The sequence below is a fragment of the Epinephelus fuscoguttatus genome, linkage group LG16, assembly GCF_011397635.1.
Source record: "Epinephelus fuscoguttatus linkage group LG16, E.fuscoguttatus.final_Chr_v1".
In the NCBI taxonomy this organism is placed as follows: Eukaryota; Metazoa; Chordata; class Actinopteri; order Perciformes; family Serranidae; genus Epinephelus; species Epinephelus fuscoguttatus.
The window spans coordinates 8,773,621-8,800,310 of NC_064767.1; the positions used below are offsets into that span (position 1 = coordinate 8,773,621).

At 40.2% G+C, this 26,690-nt stretch overlaps 1 protein-coding gene across 2 annotated transcripts in view; it reads left to right on the forward strand.

Annotated features, from left to right (window-relative positions):
• Positions 1–26,690, forward strand: part of anapc1 (anaphase promoting complex subunit 1) — a 68,040-nt gene that overhangs the window by 25,278 nt on the left and 16,072 nt on the right. The window contains exons 25-45 of one of the 2 annotated variants that reach the window (XM_049600116.1): positions 3,149–3,227; positions 5,125–5,161; positions 6,255–6,328; positions 7,421–7,599; positions 8,390–8,476; positions 8,646–8,785; positions 9,110–9,228; positions 10,358–10,488; positions 10,896–11,036; positions 15,146–15,298; positions 15,548–15,629; positions 16,059–16,150; positions 16,920–17,054; positions 17,634–17,716; positions 19,173–19,251; positions 19,368–19,442; positions 20,417–20,469; positions 20,659–20,806; positions 20,950–21,146; positions 25,254–25,340; positions 25,755–25,872. In XM_049600116.1, the coding sequence (XP_049456073.1) occupies positions 3,149–3,227; positions 5,125–5,161; positions 6,255–6,328; positions 7,421–7,599; positions 8,390–8,476; positions 8,646–8,785; positions 9,110–9,228; positions 10,358–10,488; positions 10,896–11,036; positions 15,146–15,298; positions 15,548–15,629; positions 16,059–16,150; positions 16,920–17,054; positions 17,634–17,716; positions 19,173–19,251; positions 19,368–19,442; positions 20,417–20,469; positions 20,659–20,806; positions 20,950–21,146; positions 25,254–25,340; positions 25,755–25,872 (2,289 nt within the window). The remainder of the gene's footprint in view (positions 1–3,148; positions 3,228–5,124; positions 5,162–6,254; positions 6,329–7,420; positions 7,600–8,389; positions 8,477–8,645; positions 8,786–9,109; positions 9,229–10,357; positions 10,489–10,895; positions 11,037–15,145; positions 15,299–15,547; positions 15,630–16,058; positions 16,151–16,919; positions 17,055–17,633; positions 17,717–19,172; positions 19,252–19,367; positions 19,443–20,416; positions 20,470–20,658; positions 20,807–20,949; positions 21,147–25,253; positions 25,341–25,754; positions 25,873–26,690) is intronic. The other variant, XM_049600117.1, reaches the window with a different exon arrangement.

The following is a 26,690-nucleotide window of genomic DNA, read 5'->3' on the forward strand; positions in this document are numbered from 1 at the left end:
GTGTGATGTGCATCATGTGACCAAAACAAAATTTGTGTCATTCATCAGAGGACATGGATAATGTAACAGAACAGATCGGCCTGACACTTAAGGGGAAAATCATATCAACTTTTAAGTTTTTAGGTCATTTTTGTGTCTTTCTTTCTTAGTTAACAGTAGAGGCAGACAGAAATCACAGGTTTAGATGACCCGGCTACAAAGATGCCAAAATCTTTTTAAAGTAGGTGATAACAGACCTACTTTTAAACCTGTATGTCCTATCTGCTGCTCCCAAATATATATTATTATTCAGACATAAGACATTCTTGCTGCTTGAGAAATATTGCTGTGAAAAAGTATATTAACACATACATATATTGTTCTTCCAAAAAATATGGAAAAATAAATATATTGTTTGTAGTCAGATCACAGCATTTAGCAAAATAAATTGCAATCATGTTACAAGAACTGATCTGATGGTGCCTAAATAGCATTGACATACAATCAATGAGCAAATTATGTCAGATGTATTTCTTTGGTTAATGTGTAGAGTAGTGTAGAGTAGTGTTAAAAGATATTTCAATGAATGACATTTTTACTATTGCATCATGCATACAACTGTGCTCGGCTTGCATGGGATTACAAGACACCATCAGTTTATGAAAGCCAGAAACAGACCCCTGCGTATTCATTTTATATATGACAGACAAAAACATTTCCTATATTGTGCTTTAGAAATCAGAGTAAATATTAATTAAATAGTCAGTCCTTTCCTGGCTTTTGAGACAATGTTGGCAGACTTGAATACAATCAATACAAATTAAGGGTTTTGCTCTCTTAGATCATCATAATTTGTACAATAAAAAAAAAAGAAAATGGGACGTACGTTCCACTTCACCCAAATCACACAACTCACACAATCAGGATATTTTCATATTTGGTTACATGCCAGAGGAAGTGAGTTGCAGCTGTTATAAAAAGGTTAAGTCTATTTTTAATAGTGCAGTTTGCCTTTCAAAAGAGGCGATTTGACTGTTAAAAACTAAGATATATTAAATCATGTTGGTGATGTCTCACTGTGTGTGTTGTACTAAACTTTGAGAAGCTTTTGTCAGCCTTTTAAAACTTTCAGCCTGCTCTCAGGCTTTCTGATGAGTGTGTGTGATAGAGACACACAGTGAGGGTAAAGAGTTCAGCTTTGACTGAGATGCAGTCAGATAATTTATTTGTGTAGTATGTCTGTGATTCTTTTTTTGAACATAAAGAGCAATTACGCCTGAAGACGTGTACATGCATGCATGCATGTGTGTGTGGTGCTGACTGATTCAACCTTCACTTATAAACAAAGAAAGGGCACTTGAAAACAAATCTTGTTTCCTGCTGCCATTATTTCTCTAGAGGATGACGGAGGCAATGACGACTGTGAGACGGACAGTTTAGAGAAACATGTGGACATATAGATAGATATGTACAGTGTGTACATATAGATAGATCAAATTATGTGTCATTTATCCTAACTGGCGGTATTAAAAGTTCTTATGAACAGTTATATGTAACATTTCCTGTTTTAAATTGAAAATCGAAATTTTCATAGTGACAAATCTGTTCAGTCAGGTAGACTTACATCCACATGGGTTTGCAGTTGTCGGTTGATAGAAGCTCTTCCTGAGCCCCTCAGACCCCTTGTTTTCCATTTCAGCTTTGATTCTTGAACTAGATCCTTTTAGGATTCTTGAAATCTTGGCGTTTTTGAGCGAACCAGCCCGTGTTTCCGCCAGTTTAGCCAGGAACCATTGTCATCAAGGATGTGTTATCAATCGACAGCATTGCACAAAACACATCACAAGTTAACAGTAGTAGCAGAATCATGCATTACGCTGATCACTGCATGCTTTTTTTCTGACAATTTCTCACTTGACTTTTCCATGACACGCCCACTGGTGTCATCATGGTTTGCACTTCAGGTTAAGATAAACCTGCTGGGATTTTTTTTTGGTTCCTGCTGCGAGCCAGCTTTTTGGGCTCTTATCCAATTAGTGTTTTGTCAAAATGCTCTAAATGGTTCAAAATTAGATTTGGAAACTGGGCAGGAACCAGTTCCATATTGGTGGAAAAGGGGTATCATTGCTGGCCTGGTGTATCTGACACCTTCTTCCCGACCTCCACAGGGGGGAAAAAGGGTTGTTATCACGCTGTTTGGGACCCTTAATGATTTCCTTGCCCTATTCTTGCAGTGCCTGGTGTAAATTATCGTTACAGTTACACCTAAAATTAATATTAAAACATCAGCGCCAAAGATAGGGTTTAGTTTGTGTAGATAGATGGTGCACATCGACATCATTACGTTTGCTGCTTTTCCTTTTTTTTGCCTATAGGTGGCGCAGTTTGCACTGGCCTGCAGGTCTGACCCTGCCGACGCTGCATTCTGCAAATGGATAATATTGGCTGTAACAATAACTGAGCCTAATTTTTGGGTGCTTCATATCAACCACACTGTTCTTGAAAATTAATTACTGGACAGAGGGACATGGATGCAAACAGTCAGTCTGTGTGTGCATTTACAGTATGTTAACATGTACTATATGTTTGGTTGCTCGCTCTAGCTTTTGTTTTGACCCTCGCACAGTTTCTCCTTACACTATACTGGTTCATTTTGTGATGGATGTAATGTCTGCCGGGGTCTGCAGAAGGAAGAGTAATGCTATTACAGTAGAAATGGTTAATGAGCTAGCCCTCTGGTTCACCTCCCTATAATTCCAAATAGCCTCCTGTGTTAAATATTTGTTTTCTGCTCAGCCTCTCAGTATCTTCAGTCTCCCTCCGGCTGCCAGACAATTAGTTTTTACAGATTTCTTTTTCATTGTATCTGCCTTTCATGAACCCATTCTACATTTCAACATTTTAAAGTGGACACATATAGACAGATAAAAGCAAATATATGTTTCATGCATAAACTGTGTGTTCTCTACAGATTAAATGTGGTGATACATAATTCTAAAGTTATTTTTATTTTTTAAAAATTGTAAACATCAATCACTGCAGATTTTAACGTAGCTTGAAAAATCTCATGTTTTAAGGTTTGTGTACAAATGATGCCGATTCTGTTTTTGCTTTCTATTATTTATATCTGTGTCTCTTTTTCTTTGCTTGTGTGTCTCTCCTCTCTCAGAGTTATGCCCTCTACATCACTGGAGATGAACATGCTATTTCAACAGATGTGTCAAAGTACCTGGCCAAGCTCTCTGCAGGTGTGTGTGTGTCTGTGACTTCCCTTCAAGAGCATTTTGCTTGTCTGTTATTGCATCCTGGGACTGTGTGTGTGTGTGTCTGACTGAACCCTTTGACCTTGTTTATGTGTGTTTGTGCATGCGAACATTTATTGACAACCTGCTCTTATTACCTGCCAGTCCCATAGTTCTCTGCTTCAGGGTCCAGTAAAACAGAAGAAAGGCAGATTGCAGTGACCTCATGTATGTGTGTCACCTGATTCCCTCCATTTGTTGTGATCTGAAAACAAACAAACGAAAAAAAAAGGAATACAGTGCTGAGCTGACAGCAGTCGCTGCAGGTGTTTGATCACCCTCTTTTCCACTGACACAGAATTAGTCATTGACTCTGTGGGCGGTGTGAAAGAATCCAGAGAGACTGCTTTGTTTTCTTTTTATTTCCAGCTCTGTGTTGACATTTTTCTGCGACGAAACAAAGCCAAACATGTCATTCAACATAAATGCAGTCCACCACTCCTCATGAACAAAATGTCACTGTTGTTTTACCCAGAATTTTTAGCAGCCAGTCAGTGAATGTGTTAACATGCTTTAATACAGATGAGGGTTGCACACTTTCCTTAAAGGTAGGATCTGGAGGATTTTCAAACAAAACAAAATATAGACATATACAAATGAAATCCTGCTTAATCATCACCTATGGGCTTCTACTCATGTGTGGTGGTGACTCTGTTTGCAGAGCTCCTGCCCTTTAACTGTATTTTAATGTTTTTGTGAGCTTGGACCGCTTCTGGGCGGAGATTTCCCCAGCCAATGAGAGAGCGCAGGTGCCGTGCCCGAGCGTGTCCGAGCGTGCACCAGCGCGAGCCTTGCCTGAACCTCTTCTGTGAAGCCTTCTTCCGTACCTCCAGGCTCCGTACACCCTGGAGAGTTGAGCCTGATAGGAGGGGACAAATTTGAATGTGTGTTTACAAACAGCAACTGGAAAATCCTCCAGACCCTACCTTTAAGGAGTTTTAATTAGTATGATACGGTATTTTTCCAAATAGCAGCCCGGGCGTTTATTTCACAAAATTGATTTTGACCCCAGGCGTTTAAAGAACCAGGGGCTATTTGCTCAAGGCTTTTTTTTTTTTTTTTTTTTGCACCGACCTGCACCAGGCTGTTATTTGGTTACAGTTTCTGTCCAGTATGTTTTTTAGTGCAAAAATACTGTATAATGTAGGGGTGAGTTTGTGTACAAAAATCTCTAAACATTTAGAGTGGGTCATTTTTTTCATGTACATGTGTATACAGGTTTCACTGCTGGGTGGTGCTATTGCATTATACCAGTAAAGCCCCAGTTATCGGAATACCAACCGAACGGGCCATTTAACCAACAGTTACAGGCCGCCACACCGAAATATTGCCATCCCGACAGTCCACCATCCCAAATTCTGGTCCCTGAGTCCTGACAGTAAGCTATGGCGAGCCTGTAGAAGCTGTACAAAAAATAGTAAATCCCTGTGCACAGCAGCGCAGAGCTTCTTCTAGGTGCCAGCTGGTGCAGGATAAATCACAGTCAAGAGTTCAAAAACTTCCAGCACACACTAGAATATCAGGATTGACACAGAGTTTATTCAAAATTGTTTAACAACAAAAGGAGCAAACAACGCGTAAATATAATAGCGCAAACAGTCCCAGAAGGAGGGACAGCCATGAGGCAATGAATGAGGAAATAATCGCCCGGGCGTTTAATCGGACCGGTGTTTAATACACAAAATGGGGTCAAACCCCTGGCGCCTATTAGGTGCCCGGCGGCTATTTGCCACCGGGCGACTATTTGGAAATATATGGTATCACATCTCACAATCAAGAGAGCAAATGATTAAACGCATTGCCTTATTTCTCCTGCTGTCTCTCTCATCCTCCACTTTCTCAGGCCAGAAGTCCTGTGCCAGTGAGCCACACTACAGAAGGTAATTCAGCTTGCAGTAATGAGAGGAAGAGCTTGAGCCTGAAGAGCTTTGCAATTTTAGGTTTTTTTTTTTAGAGCAGCTACAATGACAGGATTTGTTATACATGATAACAGGTTTTTTAAAAATCACTGTCAATCATGCGGCTTGGTTTTTTTTTGTGTCTCTGAATATTGTACAAAATATGGCATTATAATTTTAGAAGACACGCACACATTTAAAAACTCAAACCTTCTGTTAACATTCAGTTCAAACATTGCCAAGTCTTTTTTTAAAGAGGACCTATTATGATATTATTATTCCTTACTTTCTGCTCATATTAAATGTGGACAAAGTTTCAAATGATAAGGTTAACATGTGTGAAAGTGATCCCTGTGAGTAAAAACCTCAGGCTCCAGACTGTTGTGAATACTCTCCAGCTGTTTTTCTACCTTCGCGACAAGCTGATGTCAGCTCGTGACAGATTTTTTTATAGGGTCATCCGCTCCAGGCACGCTACTGCAAGTGTTCACATCACATACACTGCTACATGTAGCGACATGCTAACATCAGGGAAACCTGTAATCTTAGTTGCTGATGTTGTTAATTTCTCCCTGATTTTGCATCATATTCCTTCTGGAACATGTCCAGTTGTGAAGATTTTGGTTCAGCAGCATTTATTACACTACACTCTGTTACAGTCATTAACCTTGCTGTGATTATGGTGCAGAGATACAGAGAGTGTAGATGTGCAAGCCCTGGAAATGCTGACCAATCAGAGCAGACTGAGCTTTTTCAGAAGGAGAAAGTGTTTTTAAACATCAAAGCACATAAACATGTTTTAGTAGAAACCCAAAATACATATATGAACCTGTATTGTTTACTCCCTTATTAGCTAGGAGTGGTCTTCTTCATTGCCTTCATTCCCTGGTGGTGCATTACTGAGTTTCTTGGTGCATTACAGCCACATGTAGATCAGTGGAATAGTGTGAAAATCCTTGTCCTGAAAACTAACATTTCTTCTTAGATATATAGTGTTTATTCCATTTATTGTGCTTTTCGTTAGGTTTTGATAGTCACTTAACATTGTTGTAACTTATATTTTTGTTTATTCCAGACAGAGCAGTGTGAAGGTCCAGTTTTCCAGTGAGAGTCTGGCTGAGCGGCTGGTGGTCTGGCTCACCTCAGAAGGTAAGACAAGCATGTCTGTTTTTAGCTTTTTTGTATACAGAGCAGTGGTTTTAAAACTTTCTCTGTCATGCCCCCCTTTCAGAAGATGAAAAAAGTTTGTGTGCCCCTCCCCACAATTTTTTTTAATTATCATTAACAATATTTGGAGAAGCAAATAATAAGAAAAAGGATCCATGTTGAATTTCAGGGAAACAAAGGTCAGCATGAGCAAACTCTTGTTTATTTTCCCTAAGTAAGCAATGAAAAGGGAATTCCTGCACATGGTTCTGTTACTTGCAATAAACTTTATAAGATAAACAACATTTCCTTCATCAGACCATCACCTGACCTGATGAAGGTCTGATGTCCTAAACAATGTTTATATAATAAAGTTTATTGCAAGTAACAGGACAGTGCAGGAACTCCCTTTTCTCACTTATGGACACTTTCTTCCTACACACTTGTCTAAGATTTTGAAGGTGTGCATGAGCCTCTATATTTTAGTTTTTATTTTCCCTACATAAATTATATTCATTTAGCTTTGTTTCACTCTGACTCCTGGTCTTCTATGCACCACCTTCAGTGGCTTTATGCCCCCTCAGGGGTGCCACACACAGTGTGAGAACCACTAATACAGAGAAAGGATTGCTGTAGCCATACCGTCTTTTCAGCACTGCACTGCACTGGTTCACACCAACGCAAATTTACACATTCACATCTGTCCTGTAAAACCTCAACCCGGGAACTGGCTCTCTCAAAGTCTGGAGTGTTTGTGAAATCAGAATTTGTCAGTAACTTTTCATCATTTAATAGGTACACAATAAAACATTTTGAATGTTCTAAGTGCTTTGATAATGTTGGTCTACATGCATTCATTACATACGTGTCCAGGCCAACAAAAAACTGTAGAGTGTATGGTCTAAATGCACCACTAACCAACACAGGTGACCTAAAAAACAGTAAATATTTACATTTGGAGGAGCTTTTGAAACAGGAGTGGCTCTTCTGCCTGTTATTATGAGAGCTCAAAGAGAAAGACGGTCTCTAAATTAGGACATTGCTTTTTGTTTAACCAGAGATAATGCATCTGCTTTCATCATTTCACTGGTGTAGGTTTCACCCTGAAGGACCTGGAGTCTGTCCCCTTTGGTGTGGCTCTGCCGATCAGAGAGGCCATCTACCGCTGCCGGGAACAGCCGTGCTCTGATTGGTCAGAGGAGGTCTGTCTGCTGATTGGGCGGCAGGATCTGACCAAACAAGCTCACAAGATGACCCTGGCCAAGAGCAAAGCTGTGAGTGTGAAATACGTTAACACTCAGAGCTTTTTATGAAGTGTTAAATCAGGGTACACACACTGTGGACTGACTTGGACTTCCCAGCTCTAGTGAAGAGTTTTGGTTTAAACCTTGTCACCGTAGCAAATGGTGCACACTGTCAGATTGAATGCGCCCCTATTGAGGGGCAGAGGACTCCGCTGTTGCTTAGTATTGTGCTAAACCCCTAAGCCCGGTTCATTCAAATGTGAGGGATTTGATTTAAATCCTTTTTGTTACGGAACACCTTTCACATATTCTGTTTCACTGGAAAATACGTCGCAGTACTGAAGCATAAGATACTCTAACTTCTGTTTTACTGGGACTTAAATGACTTATCAGTGCCTGCAATGCACAGAGGATTCCATGTTAAAAAATAATACTTTGAAGGTGTCTGAAAACATGTAATTATAATAGTAACCAAAAAATGCTTTGCTGTCATACCAGCTACAGTTCTGTTGAAGAAGCTGCCATTTTCCCCCTCAAATTAATAGACATTTGAGGCGACCTGTAGCTCACCTGGCAGACTGTGCACCCTATATTGGCTGAGTCTTTTGCAGCAGCTTGGGTTTGATTCCAGCTCTTGGTCCTTTGCTTCATGTCATCCCACCTCTCTCTCCCACCTTTTCTGTCTATCTACAACAGCTCTATCTTCAAAATAATGTTTGAAAGAAGAAAAAAAATAATGATTATTTATCTTTGGAATAAATCTTAATTTCTCTGTACGGGAATATGTAACTCATTTGTGTGTGTGTGTGTGTATCTTCAGACTGAAGTTTTAGGTCTGTCCCTGGAGCCTCCTGCAACCACGGAAGCAGATGAGGAGGAAGACGGGATGTCGGACATTATTCAAGAGGTAACACATTATCTCTGGAGCTGTTGGCCTGTCTCACTCTAAAGATAATCTTTTCTAACCTTTTATCAATTAAAAAATTTCCAAACAGGCTTGTGTTTTTTTTATTCTGTTTTAAGTGTTACAAATTCAGGAGTTCCTATGTGAACATTTCATATGTTATCATCTCCAGGTCACAGGACTGATCTGGAGTCAGGATCTGAGGGTCCAGGAGGTGAGGAGGCTCCTGCAGAGCTCCAGGCCGGTCCGGGTCAGTATTGTCCAGTTACCAGAGGTTTCTGATCATGAGTACATCGAGGAGAAAGAGAACAAGTGAGTGTAATGTGTGTGTGTGTGTGTATGGGGCCTGTGCTCACAGACAGCAACGCAGTTGTATATTTTCCTGTCCTGTGGTGCCTTTCTTCTTATTCCTGTCTCTGATTTTTTTTGTCACATTGTTGTACCGTTTCAAATCAGTCTGTCTTTCTCAAAAATGTTCTTTTTTCCACTGTGTACATCTTTTGTTTGTTTCTTTGTCTTGTGGTTTTACATAGAGAATCCACTGGGATGCCTGTTGTAATCAGTGGTGGCCCACACCTCCTGTTAGTTATAGAATATTTCTAACTCGTTCACATCTTTGTTATTTTTCCCCCCCAGACTGCTTCAGTTGTGTCAGAGGACCATGGCTCTTCCGGTTGGCCGAGGCCTTTTCACTCTATTCTCCTATCACCCTGTACCGACCGAACCTTTACCTGTTCCAAAGCTCAACCTGACAGGTAGTGTGATCATGTTCAAATATGTAGATTTTCACTTTTTAAATGCATTGGCTTAAGCATTTTTGCACTCCTGGTTCCCTCGTCTTGAAGTCAGTGGGTTTTTTTAATTGGTTTTTGGTTAGATGCCTGAAATAAGGTCCATGATCAACACAGACTTTAGAGACTTTTATGTTTTGGTCTGACATAAAGTACGACAGTAAATACCCCACTGTGAATTTTGAAGCTCTTATGTGTTTTTAAAAGATTGCTAATAAGTTGCTGAATGAGACCATGGACTATCACGCAGACACAGTCCTGCGACTGTGGTGTGCTTCATTTATAGCTGAATATTAGCTTTTTACTTCTGGTGATTACATTTAAGCTTCAAAAATCCTAAATATATATATACCTACCTACTATATATACCTTTTATTGCTATTGTATCTCTGCTTTATTGACTGTACATTAACATCAACCTGCCCAGGGACAAAGGATGGAAATTAGCCAGTGGCTACAATCCTACATATTTACATGCAAGTGTCTATTAATATGTACTGTCCCTGTTATTTAAAAAAATAAAATAAAAATAAATAAAAATGGTGTTCATTGGCAAAGATTGCTGAACAAAACGTGCAAGTATCATAACATTTGTTTGCCACAGATCTTATTTTCTGAAATAATCCAAAACCCGATGAAAATATCCTATTCGGTTTTTGTTGAGGGAACCTGAACAATGTTAACTTACGGGCTGACATACAGAAAAGGGTCATACCTGCACCACTTATTTATCTATTAATTTTTTTAAGATATTCTTTTTGGGCATTTTAGCCTTTAATTGATAGCTTAAGTGTGTGTGGGGGGGGGGGGGGGCACAGGCTGGAGTGGAACCCGGGCCGCTGCAGCAACATGGGGCGCCTGCTCTATCCACTAAGCCACCGACGCCCCATACCAGCACCACTTACAATGACTTTTGAATGACTTTAGGAAAAGCTGTTGCCACCCTGTGTCTCAGCTGGACAGTAACTCATGCATTCTTATTTATATATTTTATGTGCTTATATTTGTATCAACAGAAAAATAAATCAGGATTTTGTTTGTTTTGTATTTTTTTTAATAGATTTTATTGTGTATTTCTGTCTTTCCACCACAGGCCGTGCCTCTCCTAGGAACACTATGGTAGATTTGAACAGTGGAAACATCGATGTTCCTCCCAACATGACCAGCTGGCCCAGCTTCCATAATGGAGTAGCTGCTGGACTCAAAATAGCCCCTGCTTCACAGGTCAGCCTGAAACCACAGCTCTGTCATGCCTTGTGTTCATTTTTCCACACCTGCAGCTGACTACCTTAAATGTTTCTACAGTCTGCGTTGCTGGATTTTTATTCAATTTGTCGTGTATAATGAAAGTCCTCATAATAAATCCTAATGTTTTTGGTGAAGCATTTCCTCCAGTGTTACCATCAGGCTGAGATTTATACTTGTATACAATAAAAATTAATTGACATGAAATATATATAGGGCATCTGCCATTCTTTGAAACTTCTTATAATAGAAATATTCAGACAAACTCAAAGAAACTTCTGTTGCGGTTGCTCACCTTTACATTGTAAACCTTTAGACTCTATTGCAGTAAACAAACCTCCCCTGTTCTCGTGCAAATAAATGTGACTTTCTCTTTGTTTGTTAAGGTGGACTCAGCCTGGATAGCCTACAACAAGCCAAAGAGCCCAGAGCTGGCTAATGAGTATGCAGGCTTCCTGATGGCCCTGGGCCTCAACGGACATCTCACCAAGCTGGCCACACTCAACATACATGACTACCTCACCAAGGTAAACACACATGCACCAGGTTTTAGACTTTTTTTTTTTATAGCCAATATTGCCATTAATATTCCAGAATTCCGGACACATCCTTGTATTAACAAATGAAGCAATTCTGTCCATAAAAACATCGTTAGGGAGCTTTAATTTTGAAACGGAAATTTAACTTTTTTGCTGAAAACTGCTCACATCACACAGAAAAAATTGGCCAGACTCCATATCTTTGTGTCCAAAAGCTGAGCAGAAGCTGCACCTAAGTGGTGCTGCTCAGGCCTGCTGTGTGGCCCGGGGGTCATAGCTTACATTTCAATAGCAATACATCTGATCAAATTAAATAACTTGGGGAAAAAAAGCCTAATGGAGAAGCAGTCAGTTTAACAGAGTGACTAATCTGAGGTTTAGTGACAGAGACAAAGGAGGAGAAGGACTCGGTGTGCAAGGTGTTACCGTAAATCACCAAGCCCACTATCCACCATCTGGCTTGTCATGGTGAAGAAAAGCATACCTTAGATCTGCTCTACGATGAGACCCACAGTGTGTTAAAGGTCTTCTTGGAGAACATGATCTATGATGCCATCACCTACTTGACCATGACCACTGTGGATGCGGCATATGCTCTAAAGAGGCAGGGGTGCACTGTGTACTGCTTCAATGGATAAATAAAATCTAAAATCTGGCCTGCATAATATACATTTATATTCAAGTTGTCTCAGCAAAATATGTTCACAAAATATTTGGCTTATTGATATGCCATCTGGCATATTTCCCACTCGACATTTTGGCTGTAGATGTTTTTATCTGCCAGACAACTATATTTGGTACCAGAAAAAAAGCTGGCAAATGCCTGGTAATGCAAACTCTGGCGTGCCCACACAGGCTTACGTATGGAGAAAATATCTGAGTAGCTGTTTCACACTTTGGTAGTTGGGTAGAAAGAAAATAGTTCTTCAATGAAACTGCTCACAACAAAGTCTGTGGTTTGTCTTGAGTAACTGGGTCATGATTTCTGGAAAGAGACATAGCTGCTGAGTTTTTCAGATGTACTTTATTGGCGCTTTGTGCACCACAAGCTGAGTGTCATCTAGTTCCATGAAACTGGAAAGAAGGCAGACACCTCTACGGCCGGTATCTCCAACACTCGACAACTCACGCCAAACAATTTAAACTGATAAATAGCACTACAGGTAAGAGGAAAAATACCTACTTTTTATGTGGAGTCCTGTCCCTTTAACGCCCTACAAACGTACATAGGCAGACATGTTTTGGGTTTAATGAGCACCTTTCCACCTTAATGCTCAGTTTACAGTAGATGGTGGTCTAAATTACTGTTTTTTACTGCGGTGCAAACACACACAGTAAACACACCAGTCACAAAGAAATGCAAGAAAGGGAAATAAATATGAAGTTAAATACAGTTTATACAAAGGTACACCCATTTACTCTCATTAACTTATGCACACAACTACACACACACCTACACACAGTTCTCTAGATGACTGTAAATGAGAGACGTAAACTCGCATTGGAGCCAGGCAGCCAGTCAGATCGAAACTCTGCCCTATGAGAACTTTGACACAAGACGAGTCCTTCCCACTTTCAAGTGAGAAAAACAACAGGATGCTGCAAGCCAATTCTTATTTTTCTTAATTAAAACAGGCAGTGTAACAACATGGGTAAAGATGAAGGGGAGCCACTGCACCAAATCCACACAGAGAGGATCCACACTGGGTTCAAGATTAATTTAGTTCCCATATAGATTCAGCATGTGAATTAAAGCTGCACTACATGAAGATCAAAGAGCTCTCCTTAATTCATTTGTGTTTAAGTTAAATGTAAGGATGCTCTCGTACAGATTTCAAAGTACTTGAAATTTGGGGGAAGTCCACAGCCTGAAATGATCGGATTAAAGTATTAATGCTGTGCAGCTCATTCTATATAATCGACCACAAAGATTATTGTACACATTTAATGGTAAGAAAGCCGTTTTTCAGAAGTCGCGAATTTAGGGCTCGGGTGTATTGAGCTATACATCAAAACCCTTAATTAAGCAAACTCGTCTTGTACAGTAATATTTTAATGATAATTCAGTGACACAACACAATCAAAATCACCTAATTCATCCATTATAATGAATGTACAGAAAATTATATTTGGACAAAGACATTAATAACTCATTAGAGCTGCACAGTAAAACATGACAGACAGGTGTGTGTAACTGACAGTAAGTCTGAATGAAAACCATGAACGTGTCTCACAGTGAGGCCTGCTTGCAGCTCGTGGTTTTCTGTCCGCGTAATTTCTCTTTTACAGTGAGAATAGAAACTAACATACTTTGGATCAGTTCATCAGAATTGTGTATGGTTGTGGTTTTAGACAGAAGGTGGAGATGTGTGTGTGTGTGTGTGTGTGTGTCCCTTGTTTTTTTAAGCATCCCAGTGTGTTTGCCTTGTTGCTGGTGCCTTTTGCAAAGACAAGCTGAGCCAATGTAATGTGTTTTATTTGTTGTTATTAATTGTGGCTTTACAATCTGTGTTGTTATTTATTTAAAAGAAATGTGTGGGTTCTTTAGTCTCACCTTAAAAGGGTTACATTTATTTTTTATCTTTAAGATCTCTTGGTGGCACGGTGATGTAGTAGTTAACAGTGTCGCATCATAGCAAGAGGGTTCCTGGTTTGAACCCAGGGTGGGGGAGCCCTTCTGTGCAGAGTCTGAATGTTCTCCCTGTGTCAGCGTGGGTTTCCTCCAGGTACTCCAGCTTCCTCCCACAGTCCAAAGACATGCAGGTTAACTGGTGACTCTAAATTGTCCGTAGGTGTGAATGTGAGTGTGAATGGTTGTCTGTCTCTATGTGTCAGCCCTGTGATAGACTGGCGACCTGTCCAGGGTGTACCCTGCCTCTCACCCAATGTCAGCTGGGATAGGCTCCAGCCCCCCCGTGACCCTCAACAGGATAAGTGGTTATGAAAAATGAGTGAATCTTTAAGATCTGTTCTCTCTGAACCTACTTTAGAAATTTAACTAGCAAAAAAAGACACTTCGTTGTTGTTTTGTCCAGGGTGTCTGCAGGTCCTTTAAAGGTTTTAAGATTTCTTAAATTCAATTTCAAAAATATTAGGCCTTAAACGTCATTAAATAATTTTAATTGCCACAAATATTTTATCAAACTCTGACGTTACAAATCTTTAAAACTGCCACTGAGCCTGATACTGTCTTTTTACGTTATACATGAACATGTTGGCAAAATGTAGATGCACCTAACTGGTAAAACCTGCACTTGTACGGCGCTTTTCTAGTCTTCCGACCACTCAAAGCACCTTCACACGACTTGTCACATTCACCCATTCACACACATTCACACACTGGTGGCTGGGGCTACCATAAAAGGTGCCACCTCCTACTCAGTAACCATTCACACGCTCTCACACACCGATAGAACAGCCGCTGAGAGCAATTTGACTATCCTTTACAAAATTAGTAGTCATGAATATTGTTAGCATATTGTCCACTGAATGACAAAAAGGAAGAGTTTATAAAGGTTACTTATTGAAGAGCATACCAGTCAGTAACACCAGTGGAGTTCAGCGTTTTGGCAGTGACTGGTGATTGGAACTTGTAATTTTAATGCAGAGCAGAAATTATAGATAACCAATTTCAGACTGTTGGTGTAGGTACATGTAGGCTGAGCGTGGTATACCGTTGTGATTATTAAAAATGCACACAGGTGATCCGCAGGGGTCTAATGAAAACTGTCAGTCATGCTGAGCTGAGGTGTGGATGCTGGTTGAGCTCCTCAGATATTGAAATCCCAGTAAGAGGTGATAACACTGGAAGTAATTTGTTCTGCTGCGGCAGGTATTCAGCGCACAGGGACACCTCACGCTGTGTGATGTGCTGTACACATTTTACGTAAACTGACTAGTCTTTGAAGAAATCGCTTTATTTGTAGAAAAAATACCTCAGATCTCAGCTTTTGAAATGTTCAGACACCGTCTCCTGTGTTAAAGTTGTACCAGTAAGTTACAAATATTTTTTAAATCATGTTCAGCCATCTTCGACACCCCAAATCCACTGACATGTCTGTTCTGCAATGGTCCAACTTTTCACTGTTGCTTTTCAGGGCCATGAGATGACCAGTATCGGGCTCCTTCTGGGCGTATCCTCAGCCAAACTGGGCACCATGGACATGTCAATTACCCGCCTGCTCAGTATACACATCCCTGCCCTTCTCCCGCCCACCTCCACTGAGCTGGACGTACCACACAATGTTCAGGTAAGAGTGAGTGTGCATACTTAAATAAGAAGTGTATCAGTGCAGTGAGGAAAACTTTAATTGTAGACCGTGAAATTGCGTTTATTGTAAGTGATTATGTACGACCGAGTGAGTATATGAGTAATTACACGGCTATTAGTCTGCGTGTGTTTATGCAAACTGTTACTAACATCTTCAAGAATGTACAAATTACACACAAACAAAAAATTAACTGATAAGCATTCAATTTTTTTTCTGTCTGCTCTGCAGGTCGCTGCTGTAATTGGCATCGGGCTGGTGTACCAGGGAACGGGACACAGACATAATGCTGAAGTCTTGCTGTCTGAGATAGGTGCGTGTGTGTGTGTGTGTGCTCAAAACAGACAGATGCCACAAATGCACGACTCTTAAAAACAAAAATTAACTATAGGTTCAAAAGAAGTGCTTTTAACAGGGGATAGCTTTTTAATTAAAGGTCAGTATATCCATTTTACATATGGTCAGAAGTTCTGAATACTGCTGGCAAAAGGCACCAACAGAAATAGAGCTGCTACAATAAATGATAATAATAAACTATATAAGAAGTATTTTTCACACTTGAAGAGACCAAAAAATTGATTAATCAAGAAGCATCAGGTTAATTGATTGTTGATAGCCTGAAACATAAATAAAAGTTAAAAAATGATCTTTATCTCATATTTCTGAGTGTGTTTCTTGCATTTTCTCGTCATGGACAGATGGTATAAATCTGTTTCTTGGCTTCTCTGTGTGTGTCTTTCAGGTCGACCTCCTGGTCCAGAGATGGAGTACTGTACAGACAGAGAGTCCTATTCACTAGCTGCAGGACTGGCTCTGGGCATGGTTTGTCTGGGGGTAAGTCATGCACGAAAAAACACTCTGCAGGCCGATTAATATTTGCAGAAGCATTTTGATGTTGTTTTAACCAAAGGAAGTTCCAGTCGGGTTCGTCATCTAACATGGTTTAAGGGAAACTGTCGGTCACAGAGAGTCACACAAAGTTGAACCTAAAATATTTTCCTTTTGATTATATATTCTGGTAGGGCTTTCTCCCTGTATGTTTGCTGAACGTGAACTCCAGAGAGCCGCAACTGCTTTCTCACAAAACCTTAAGTATATAATTGAAACTTTAGAACACAGAAACACTTTGTGCCATTAAACTTCACCGCTGAAGTTTTTTTTTTTGGCTTGATTTTTGCATTTTGGCGTTCACAGTAAGAAGACGATTGATCCATCGAATTTCTTCACTAGAGTGATCAGTAGTTTCATTGTAATAGTACACAAGTGAGGTTGAACTTCCCTGGGAAGGCTGAGAGGTGATATACTAAAGTCAAACCTGAAATGAAACCTCACATAAAGGTGTTGCCACTTGTCATTCTCGTAGTGATACTTTGTGTTCATGCCAACTGAGGAAGAGGAAGAACGTACATTCTCACAAATATTTTAATTTCTCTGTCTTTGTCTTGCACTGTAATTCCTTCCCCTCCACCTCTCTGTTATTTTGTCACCGTCCTGTTTCCTCTACCTTCTCTTCCCACTCTTGTCTCATCATTTTCCTGTCCCTTTTTGTCATCATCCTCTCTCCTTCCCTTAACCATCCCCCCTCCCGTCTCTCTCCTTGCAGCATGGCAGTAACCTGATTGGGATGATAGACCTGAATGTCCCTGAGCAGTTGTATCAGTACATGGTTGGGGGCCACCGCAGAGCTCAGGCTGGGGCCAACAGGGAGAGACACAAGTCTCCCAGCTACCAAATCAAGGTAGACGACAAATCCTTTTGTGTTTCTATTAAAAGATGAAAGTGTTATTTCACTGTACTGTAATAACATGTAGAACTTATAAATACATCTTCATGAAGCTGCCAATCTCCATCTTTCTTAAAGTCAAAGAAATTACTCATAATGCAGCCATTTTAGCATTTCACAGCGTAATCATTTCACGATAACGTGTAATGGCTTTGTTATATATTAAAGCCGTATAGAGCTGGAGTAATACATCATCAGGCTATTTCATAGATGTATTGTCTTGTCGTTCAGTCTGTTTATTAGTAGGAAGAAATGGCAGTAAAGAAATGTCAGAGATTTGTTTTGAGGTACTGTAAGTCTGAAACTCTGTTGATATTATAAAGTCAGTCCCGAGAGTTTCATAATTAAATCACTGTACACATTGTGTAATCATAAAACGTCATAATGATGTTCATCAACTTTTCAAGTTGACTGAAACACTTAAATTTGTTTCACTTAATTTAAATATACTCACAACAAAACGCGGATAGTTACTGTGATTGGCTTGCTGACCAAATATTTGTTTTCTCCAAACATCATTAATGGTCACTCCAGGAGGGTGACACCATAAATGTAGACGTGACGTGTCCAGGGGCCACGCTGGCCCTCGCCATGATCTACCTCAAGACCAACAACAGGTGAGAAAAACAACTGTTTGATCCAGCTATCTCTTCAAGCACAGAAGTAAACAAGAAAGTCTCAGGGGTGCACTTTTCTAAATCACTCGCAATACTTAAAATATTCTCTTGCTGCCACAAGTGCTTTTACTTTACAATAGCACCAACGAGCACTAGTTGCACTCGAACCAACTGGGAGCATGTTGTTCAATAATTTGATTGTTGTGTATTTAAAGGAACAGTATACAACATTTAGAACATTATTATAGCAGTAAACAAGTATCTGCTAGGTAAATCTAAGGTGGAGTAATGGCGTCCTGAGCAGAGTGTGAAGTCACGCTCCCTGTGTGTGATGTGATCCAAGCTTCACTGTTCTTTGTTGTGCATGTGAGTCCCTGTGTTTCTTTTCCACTGGCTAGCTATTCGCCACTCTTCTGCACTTATGAGGCGGTTACTGCTGATAACGCTGCCGCAACCTTTGATGGCGGCATGGCATTCCTCTCCCTCAGTGTTAGCACCGTTAGCTCTGTTAGCACCGTTAGCTTTGTTAGCACTGTTCATGTTGTTAGCACTGCACGTGCTGTTAGCGCCATTAGCTCTGAACGTCGCAAAGAGCTTTCTTAAAGGAATATTGCTTTATGTCTCAGTAAGGCTGTGCAATTAATCGTCTGGTGATCGCGATTACGATATTGAGGTCAAACGATTTCAAAATTAATAAAATCCAGGGTAAACGATTTTTGGCCACGGACGCCTGGAGATGATGTTAGTTTGTCTTCTATGGAAGCTGCACATGAACTACAAATAATGTGAGGGGCAGGTGATCGTGGAAGATTTTTAAAAAAAAAGCACGCGGAAAATGGCAGAGGGAGAGCGAGAGAGGTTGGTGTGTGTGTGTGCGTTCGCAATGGGGCGAAACTCCGCCGTGAGCAATATAGAAAGCAGAGGAGAATTGTAAACACGCGACCATGTAGAGACAGAAATGACATGCAGTCGTGTAAACAATATAAGTCATCACGTGCGCCGCATAAACACGAAACAATGTGCTATACAGTAAATAAAAAGGGTTTTGATGTATCACTTAACCACTCACATGTTATTTCAAGATACAAAACAATAGGAAAATTGACGTTTTAAAGAACATGATGGATGGCTGTGCCACTAAACACCTTGGAGTGAGTATGGTACATTTATAAATAGCAAACTGCATGTGTGGTGCTTTCTACTTTTCCCCCATATCTTGTCCATGTGAATCGAGCAGAACACCCTAACCTGCCTGATGAATAGTTTCATCCCTCAGTGAGTCCAGTTGTCACATTACGCTAGAGGAACAAGACTCCTCCACCTTCCAGCTTTTTGCTATTAGTCAAGAAGCTCCTGTCTTCTTTAAGGATCGTCTGATGCCGTCTGTCTGTTGGTTGAGAGGGTGTTGAAGGAGGCGATTAACACCTCCTTGTCTCTCCCTGGTTCTGTCCACTAGGTCGATTGCGGATTGGCTGAAACCTCCAGACACTTGGTTCTTGCTGGATTTCATCAAGCCAGAGTTTCTGCTGCTGAGGGTTAGTGTGGCACTAGTTGTGTGCATGTGTGTGTGATCATTTTCCCCACCTTTCCATAATCTGGTACATATGTCTCTCTGCCTCCTCTCCTCCTTCTCGCCTCTCTACCCTCTCAGACTCTTGCTCGGTGTATTATCATGTGGGATGAAATCCTCCCTAATACTGAGTGGGTCAAGAGTAACATCCCCCAGGTGAGAAAACACATATACATGCACAAGATTCATCAAAGCTACTGCGCATACTTATTGTGTAGTATCTCTTTCCTGATGCACATACAGAAGAACTGGATAGTTAGCAATGGCCACCTTGGACGAACAAGAAAAGAGCATCAACGACTTCATACGAAGAAAATACACTGAAGGGTGTTTGACAAGTTATTAGGACAAAATGCAGCGTGGAAACAACTTAACAACTCCTGAGAAGGAGTGAAAGTGAACCTCCGGCTGCTCCACTTAGTCTGCAGTAAGGGTTCTTGTGTTTGTTGGTCTGCCAGAAAAAGGCAGCGGCTAGATATAAATATGGTTAAAAATATAAATATGTCTGTTGATAAAGTAACAGAAATAGATGTACTGGACATATTTTGGCCCTTTGCAAACATGAGAGTCTCTTTGAAAAATTACATGTTATTATAGGGTAATGGCTGCTGGTTATTAATGTATCAGCGTCTATTCTTTAGAAATATTTTTTTCTGGACTTGTTAGCATGTTGAATGGATGAAGACATACTAGTAACTAGAGTTTTGGCACATTCAGAACACTTTGTCAACATAACCAGGTACCAAACACTGCACCATAGTTACATAGTCGATCCAAAATTGGTCCGTATTAATCCAGAGACAAATTTATACTTGCTTAATTTATTCAGCTGTTTATCCACAGCGCAATTTCTTACTTCATACGGTTGAGGTGATTGGATTTTTTTTACTGCAACACTCTCTAGGGCTTGTTGGATTTTGTTTACAGTTTGTTGTACTTTTTAATATCTTTCCAGTAAATCGCAGTGTCTGCAATATGTTTGCAATTCATTGTTTTTACTCATGATTCATTTTGGAGAATTTTATGCCCATTTAAATGTTAGATATGCTAAGACAGCCAGTTACATCATACTGTCTACTGAAAGTAGCAATAAGACAGTTCCTGTTTCTCTACATTTGTTTTGTTTCCAGATCATGAGGGGAACTTTTGACCCTTCAGAAGACATTAACATGGAGACAATGGCGTAAGTGTTTAACCCAAAAATGACTCTGAATCAAACAAATACTGGAATAAACGTTGAATATTGTTTGTTTTTCGGTGAATTTAGTGTAATACGTGATTTCCTCACGTCACCATTGTAGTTGTGCTTGTGATGTTCTCCGCAGTGTCCCACCACCATGACTGATCATGTCGTGTTATGTGTTTCTCTCAGCCAAGCCCAAGACTACATTACCGCTGGGGCCTGTATGGCACTGGGCTTACGCTTTGCCGGCTCAGCCAACTCCGATGCCTTCGACTGCCTTTATGAGTTTGCCAGGACCTTCATGAAGATCATGTCCTTCGCTGGTACAGCTGCCGTTGTAAGTGTTTGTATAAGTTTCTATGGCTTAACAGGATTATCAGTCATGAAAACTGCTGTGTTGCCTGATAAACTTCAGATGATTCCTTATATTTTTGTTTGCTCTCTTTTTCTGTCTGTCAATGCATGTGCTGGTTACCTTAGCAGACGGGTTATTACAACCTTCAGACTGGTCTGTCAATGATTCTGTTGGCCATGTCTATGGTGATGGCCGGCACAGGGAACCTGAAGGTCCTGCAGCTCTGTCGCTTCTTCCACAAGCGAACTGGCGGGGAGATGAACTACGGCTTCCACATGGCTCATCACATGGCACTGGGCCTGCTCTTCCTGGGAGGGGGCAGGTAAGATGTTAACATATTTCACAGATTCCCCACAGGAAAAAAAAATACATATTTTTATCTTCAGGGGCAGCTGTGGCTCAGAGGTATTGTGGGTCGTCCACCAATCAGAAGATCTGCTGTTGTAACTTTTACTGCAACTTTTACTGGGCAGTTTCTCACCCCGAATGTTATATATGTAGACAGGAATGCAGAAATGTTTGGCTGCTGTTCTATATTTTTCTTCTTCTCATGAAATCCCATAAAAAATCTAAAACTGACTGCTCCACCATGTCTGTGGCACTCAGCTTCAGGCCATTGGTTCTTACTGACGAGATACAATGGTAGAAATGTCTCATAAATATATACTTTCATTCTTTTTTTTTTTAAAAGATGCTCAATAATTTCCTAAAACATCTGGGCACTATAGTTTTTAGTCAACTATACTTAAAAAATACAACATTTGTTAGGGACTGTTTCAGCTGTAGATTAATATCAATTTGGTGCTCAAGGGATTTTATATGGCAGCAGGACTGTGTGTGCAAGATGGACTGAAAATAAATTACACCAGTGCTCACATTGATAAAGGAACATGTCACCCAGTGCAACAATGTGGCTCATCTGTTTGTACCAGTTTGTGGACAACATGAAGGCCTATGACACAGAGGAATAGAATATGTCAGACTTTGGTGAGAAAGGCTTCTTAGATCAATTCCTTCTTTGAGTTGGTCCTCTAATGAGATTTGTTGATTATAGGGAAAATACCAAACAGGCCACTGTGAACCTTCAGTTGAGGACATGGCAGGCGTGGAGGAGACTTGTGCACATGTAAAATACTTGCAAGCATATAGTACATGCACAAGAAGAAGTTAGAGGGTAATCATTTTAAAACATCCAAACCTCACTGACATGAGTCAGAGTAGTTAAAATACAGGCACACACACACTTTGGATTTTGACTCATGATTCTCTGATGTAGACACCAAGGTTAATTATGTTTTAAGTGTAGCCTTTCAAAACACACCTGAATTGCTGTATGCCAGTGAAACCCAAATTGCACACACAGAAACACACTTACCAGATTTGGGGCTGTTGTTTCTGGGAAGGACTAGGTATGCCATGTGGGTTTAGCCATTCAAATACACACAAGCCTGTTTTGAGTGCTGCCTTGTGCATAATGAATGACATTTACACACACACACACACACACACACACACACACACACACACACACACTCAAACCAGGTTCCTCCAACCACTGACCTTGGCCTGCGTATTTTCAAGAGAAACAACGGCTCCCACTCTCATTACATGTTGCAAATGTTTCCACACCTGCAGCCATAATCAGATGAACCTTTTGAGTTTATTTGGATCGTGTTTTAATTTAGATCTGCCAGTTGAAAGCCCACGCAGCAGCAGCCACTCGGTTTGAATGTCATGCACCGTAGTGTCTATTATTATGAGTGTGTTGCCGTGGGTCTGCGAAGGTTAAAGTTCATGCCGGTGAGCAGACTCATGCCATGTCATTGTTGCATTTCCTTCATTCTCTCCCTCTGCTTGTCTGTCATTCAGTCTCTCACCCGTTTGCACTGAAAATTTTGTATTCATATTTGTTTTCTACACACTTTATATCGCTCCATCCCTGTCATTCTATTTTTTTTTTTCATTCATTTTCTCACCTGTTTTTCCCCATTACCGCCACTCTGTCATGTGGGTTTCTGTTTGATTTTTTTTTTCCTTTGTCTTACCCTCCCTCTGTCTTTCTGTTTGCTCAGTTAGTTTCTCTTCCCGTTTATTCAGTTTTTTTCGCAGGAAACTGAAGTGAAAGTTAAGTTTATCCACCCAAAGTAACACATGGCATGTAGACCTAATGATAGCTACAGCAGCCTGTAGAGCTGTATCAGGAACTTTGCCTGTCCTTTCCATATTCGCATTGGTTTCCTGTGAGTTATCTGGTTTCCTTCTAAACCAAACACTAACATGTGAGGAATTATAAATACTTCTGTCATTGCCTTTCACCAGAACACTGCCCTCAGAACTGGAGTTGGTCCCTGCATGCTGCCCACTAGAAGTGTGGGTCAAATTTACAGCGCAAACTTCCCCACTCTTACTAATATAGTATAACTTTACACATCCATATGGGTAGAAATAGTAAAACAGATACACGTTTTTTTTCTGCACATGCTGGAAGGCCACACATTAGACGCTGGAAATGATGAGGACAGCATTTAAAATGAGTGACTCAGAACAACTGGTTGTTCGCCAGAAATCCTCCTTTTAATGGCTCCATTGTTCTGTCATCACAGCGGCAGCGGACCTAACCCTGAAAGCAGGAAGTTTCTAACGTTGCAGTTTGTCTGTTTGAAAGTTGTGAAACTGCAGATTTCATTTAAAAGTCAAGGGAAATCTGTGATAATATTGGTACAAAAGATGAGACCGTAGAGCCCTCACTATTTGACCAGTGTGCTTTATGGAAGCAGCAAATATTTAACCGTATTTGGTGAAGAGAGTGGAGCAGTTTTCTCAAACTTTTGAGCTTAGAACATATCAATATCTACTTGCAACCCCTTGTGATAAGTTAATGGTTGTGCGGCTAGTTGAAAAGATGATTTCTCCTTTTCAGGATGTTTACATTGAAGGATTTTTATAAGCAGGAGGAGGTAAAAGTATCCAGTGCTTCACAAGAAAGTAGGAAAAAGTCTTGTCTAATTTTGTGTAACAGAAAAGTGCTGTATACTTTTCTTTCTTATACCTATAATCATCCTGTTGTAGTGCTGCAACTATGATTCTTTTGGTCTATAAAATGTCAGAATTTGTGAAAAATGGCTACCACATTTTCCAACAGCCCAACATGATGTGTTCAAAGTGTCATGTTTATAGTCCAGAGCCCTAAGATGTTCAGTTTAAAAGCATCAAATTCTCAGGATTGCGAATCTGAAACTAGGTAAAAGTGACGCGGTATTGATTATTAAAACAAATGCAGATGAATTGTCTGTCAACCGACTATTTGTTTCAACTTTGATCCTGTGACTCATTTGTGGGTCCTCTAGGGGGATCCCGACCCTCAATTTGAGAACCACTAGTAGGAGGAAACCTTTAACAGAAGGTCTGGTAAATCAAAGTGTAGTCAAATACTTTTTTCTCTACTTTTTTTATACATGAGGTGACTACTAAAAGATGCTGCTTGTTTGTGATTCTACACATTCAGTTCATTGTGATGCCAGAAATTTAGTCAGATGTCCTGTCTTCAGCCTTAAACTATTTTGAAACGATTGGCAATTTTAATTTTCAAAATGTCAACAGCTAGATATCAGTGTATTAGCAGTGTAAAGATGACAGAAGCATTTATTATTTAATTAATTTTTTACTCTTCCAACCATCAAAATTGTCAGTTTAGCATCACTCTATTATTCATTCCTCACTGCTGGTGAATTTGGACCAGATTCACTCTAAAAACTGCTGTTTATCTTCACCTTTAACACACTGTGAGTCTCTATTTTAGCATTTAATTGTAAACTTGAGGGGAAAAAATGTAACGAGGCTCTTAAACATGCCCCAAGCCGCCATTTAAATGAAGAGCAGCATCCTTCACCTCAGCTGACTGTTATTAAGTCCTCTTACAAGTAACCTTCCATGTACAAACAGCCTTTATTATCTGAATCCAACTTTATTACAATGACTCCATTAGTCAAAGCGCACATTTAACTGCCAGCTATTATGTTTAAGAGGCTCTGTCATGGCATGTGATGACGTTAACTAGATTTCAACACACCTGGTTTCACTAATGGAAAGGGTTTTTTTTAAAAGAAATGTGTTTTATTTAAAGCAGTGTGCCTTTCAAAACTTGTGCAATGTTGGCTGTGATTTGTGTTATGTTGTAAGTGCAGGAGAAAGCCATTGTTGTATTTGTTGTGATTGTGAAAACTGCAATTTTGTTGTTTTTATTCTGTCCCGACTGTACTTTAAATGCCTGCCACTGTGTGTGTGTCAGTTGTCGACTGTTGCAACACATGGGCAATTTTAGTGCACACTTTGCTGTTGTTTGTGGCAACCGGTGAGAGTTTAATGGTGTGTGCATGCAAGTGAGAGAAGGGAATCTATTTTCAGTATTTGTGATGTCTGATTCTGTTAGGTACACCCTGAGCACCTCCAATTCAGCCATTGCTGCTCTGCTGTGCGCTCTGTACCCACACTTCCCTGCTCACAGCACTGACAACCGGTAAGACTGACAAACATACACTTTGATAACAAGACTTTAATTAAATAGTGCTTTTAAATGCCTAAGCCACGTTTAAGATAACATTTACACCATCATGGCACATTAAACCTGCCTACTGCTCCATGGGATCTAGATAAATGAAAATCCTTAAAGTGGATCATGGGTTTTGGGATACATTATTCTTGTGTTAAATTAACCTAAACATAATATGAAGATAAAGCAATTAATACATAAACAATGTAGCTACAGTCAACAGTTGTTCTGTTGAACGTCATTATACAGAAGAACAATAACATGCCTTTTTCTGTCAGAATGTATTAATGTCTGTCTGTCTTTATTTTATTAATAGATTATATATTTGATCTGTCGACTGTAATCTAAAGTTGTATGTTGATGCTGCTCTTGTTGCTGCAGCTACCACCTGCAGGCCCTACGGCACCTAGCTGTGCTTGCTGCAGAGCCACGCCTGCTGGTCCCCGTGGACGTGGACTCCCTGAAGCCTTGCTACGCCCTCTTAGAAGTCACCTACAAGGTAAGTTCATCAAGGCTGGTCAGGCTGACAGAGGTAGGCACAAAACTGTGAATACAGAAGAAGCTCCCATCACTCTTGAGCTGCCCTTCCCTTGAGCATGGCACTTGTCCCGACACTGCTTTAGTGTAGAGGCTGTTGCGTAGTTTGTCTTTAAAATGGTGTAAATCAAAAACAGAATGAGATTTGTTGTGAAGTAGGTTTTCTTTTACAAGGAATTTGCTTTGCTGTTTGATGCATACATTAAACATAAATTAAATATATTATAAAGAAATAGAAATAAAGGCAAAGTACCGCAAAAGTTAAGAACATAAAGATAGGACAGAAAAAATAACAATAAAAAGATACCATAAAAACTTTAAGCCTTTATACTCTTTTTACCTTTTAATCTGTTTAATAGAGCATGCCCCAAAACCATAAGTACAGTTTGTACTTTTTTTCCTGTATTATATCATGCACTTCCTCCCTCTCATGCTCTCTCACTCTGCGTCACATGTGCTTTTAAATTTGTCCCATGCTGCACTTCCCCATGACAAGCGTGAACACTAGCACAAGCTGTGACATGCAATATGTGCTGGTTTTAGGTCATTGCTGTCCGCCAAGCTAACACGTTCAGGTTTTCTTTTCGTCAGCGTTACTGCTGTCAGCGGGAGGGCTTCCTCAAACTCACAGTTCAGACACTTGAGGTGTAATTTGTGCAGCTTGCTCACACCATTCACCCAGGGCCAGCTCACTACTCACAACCACTTATCTAACCACTGATGAGGTTAAAAAAAAAAAAAACATTTTTCTATCACTGTAAAAACAGCTATATTGGTGGC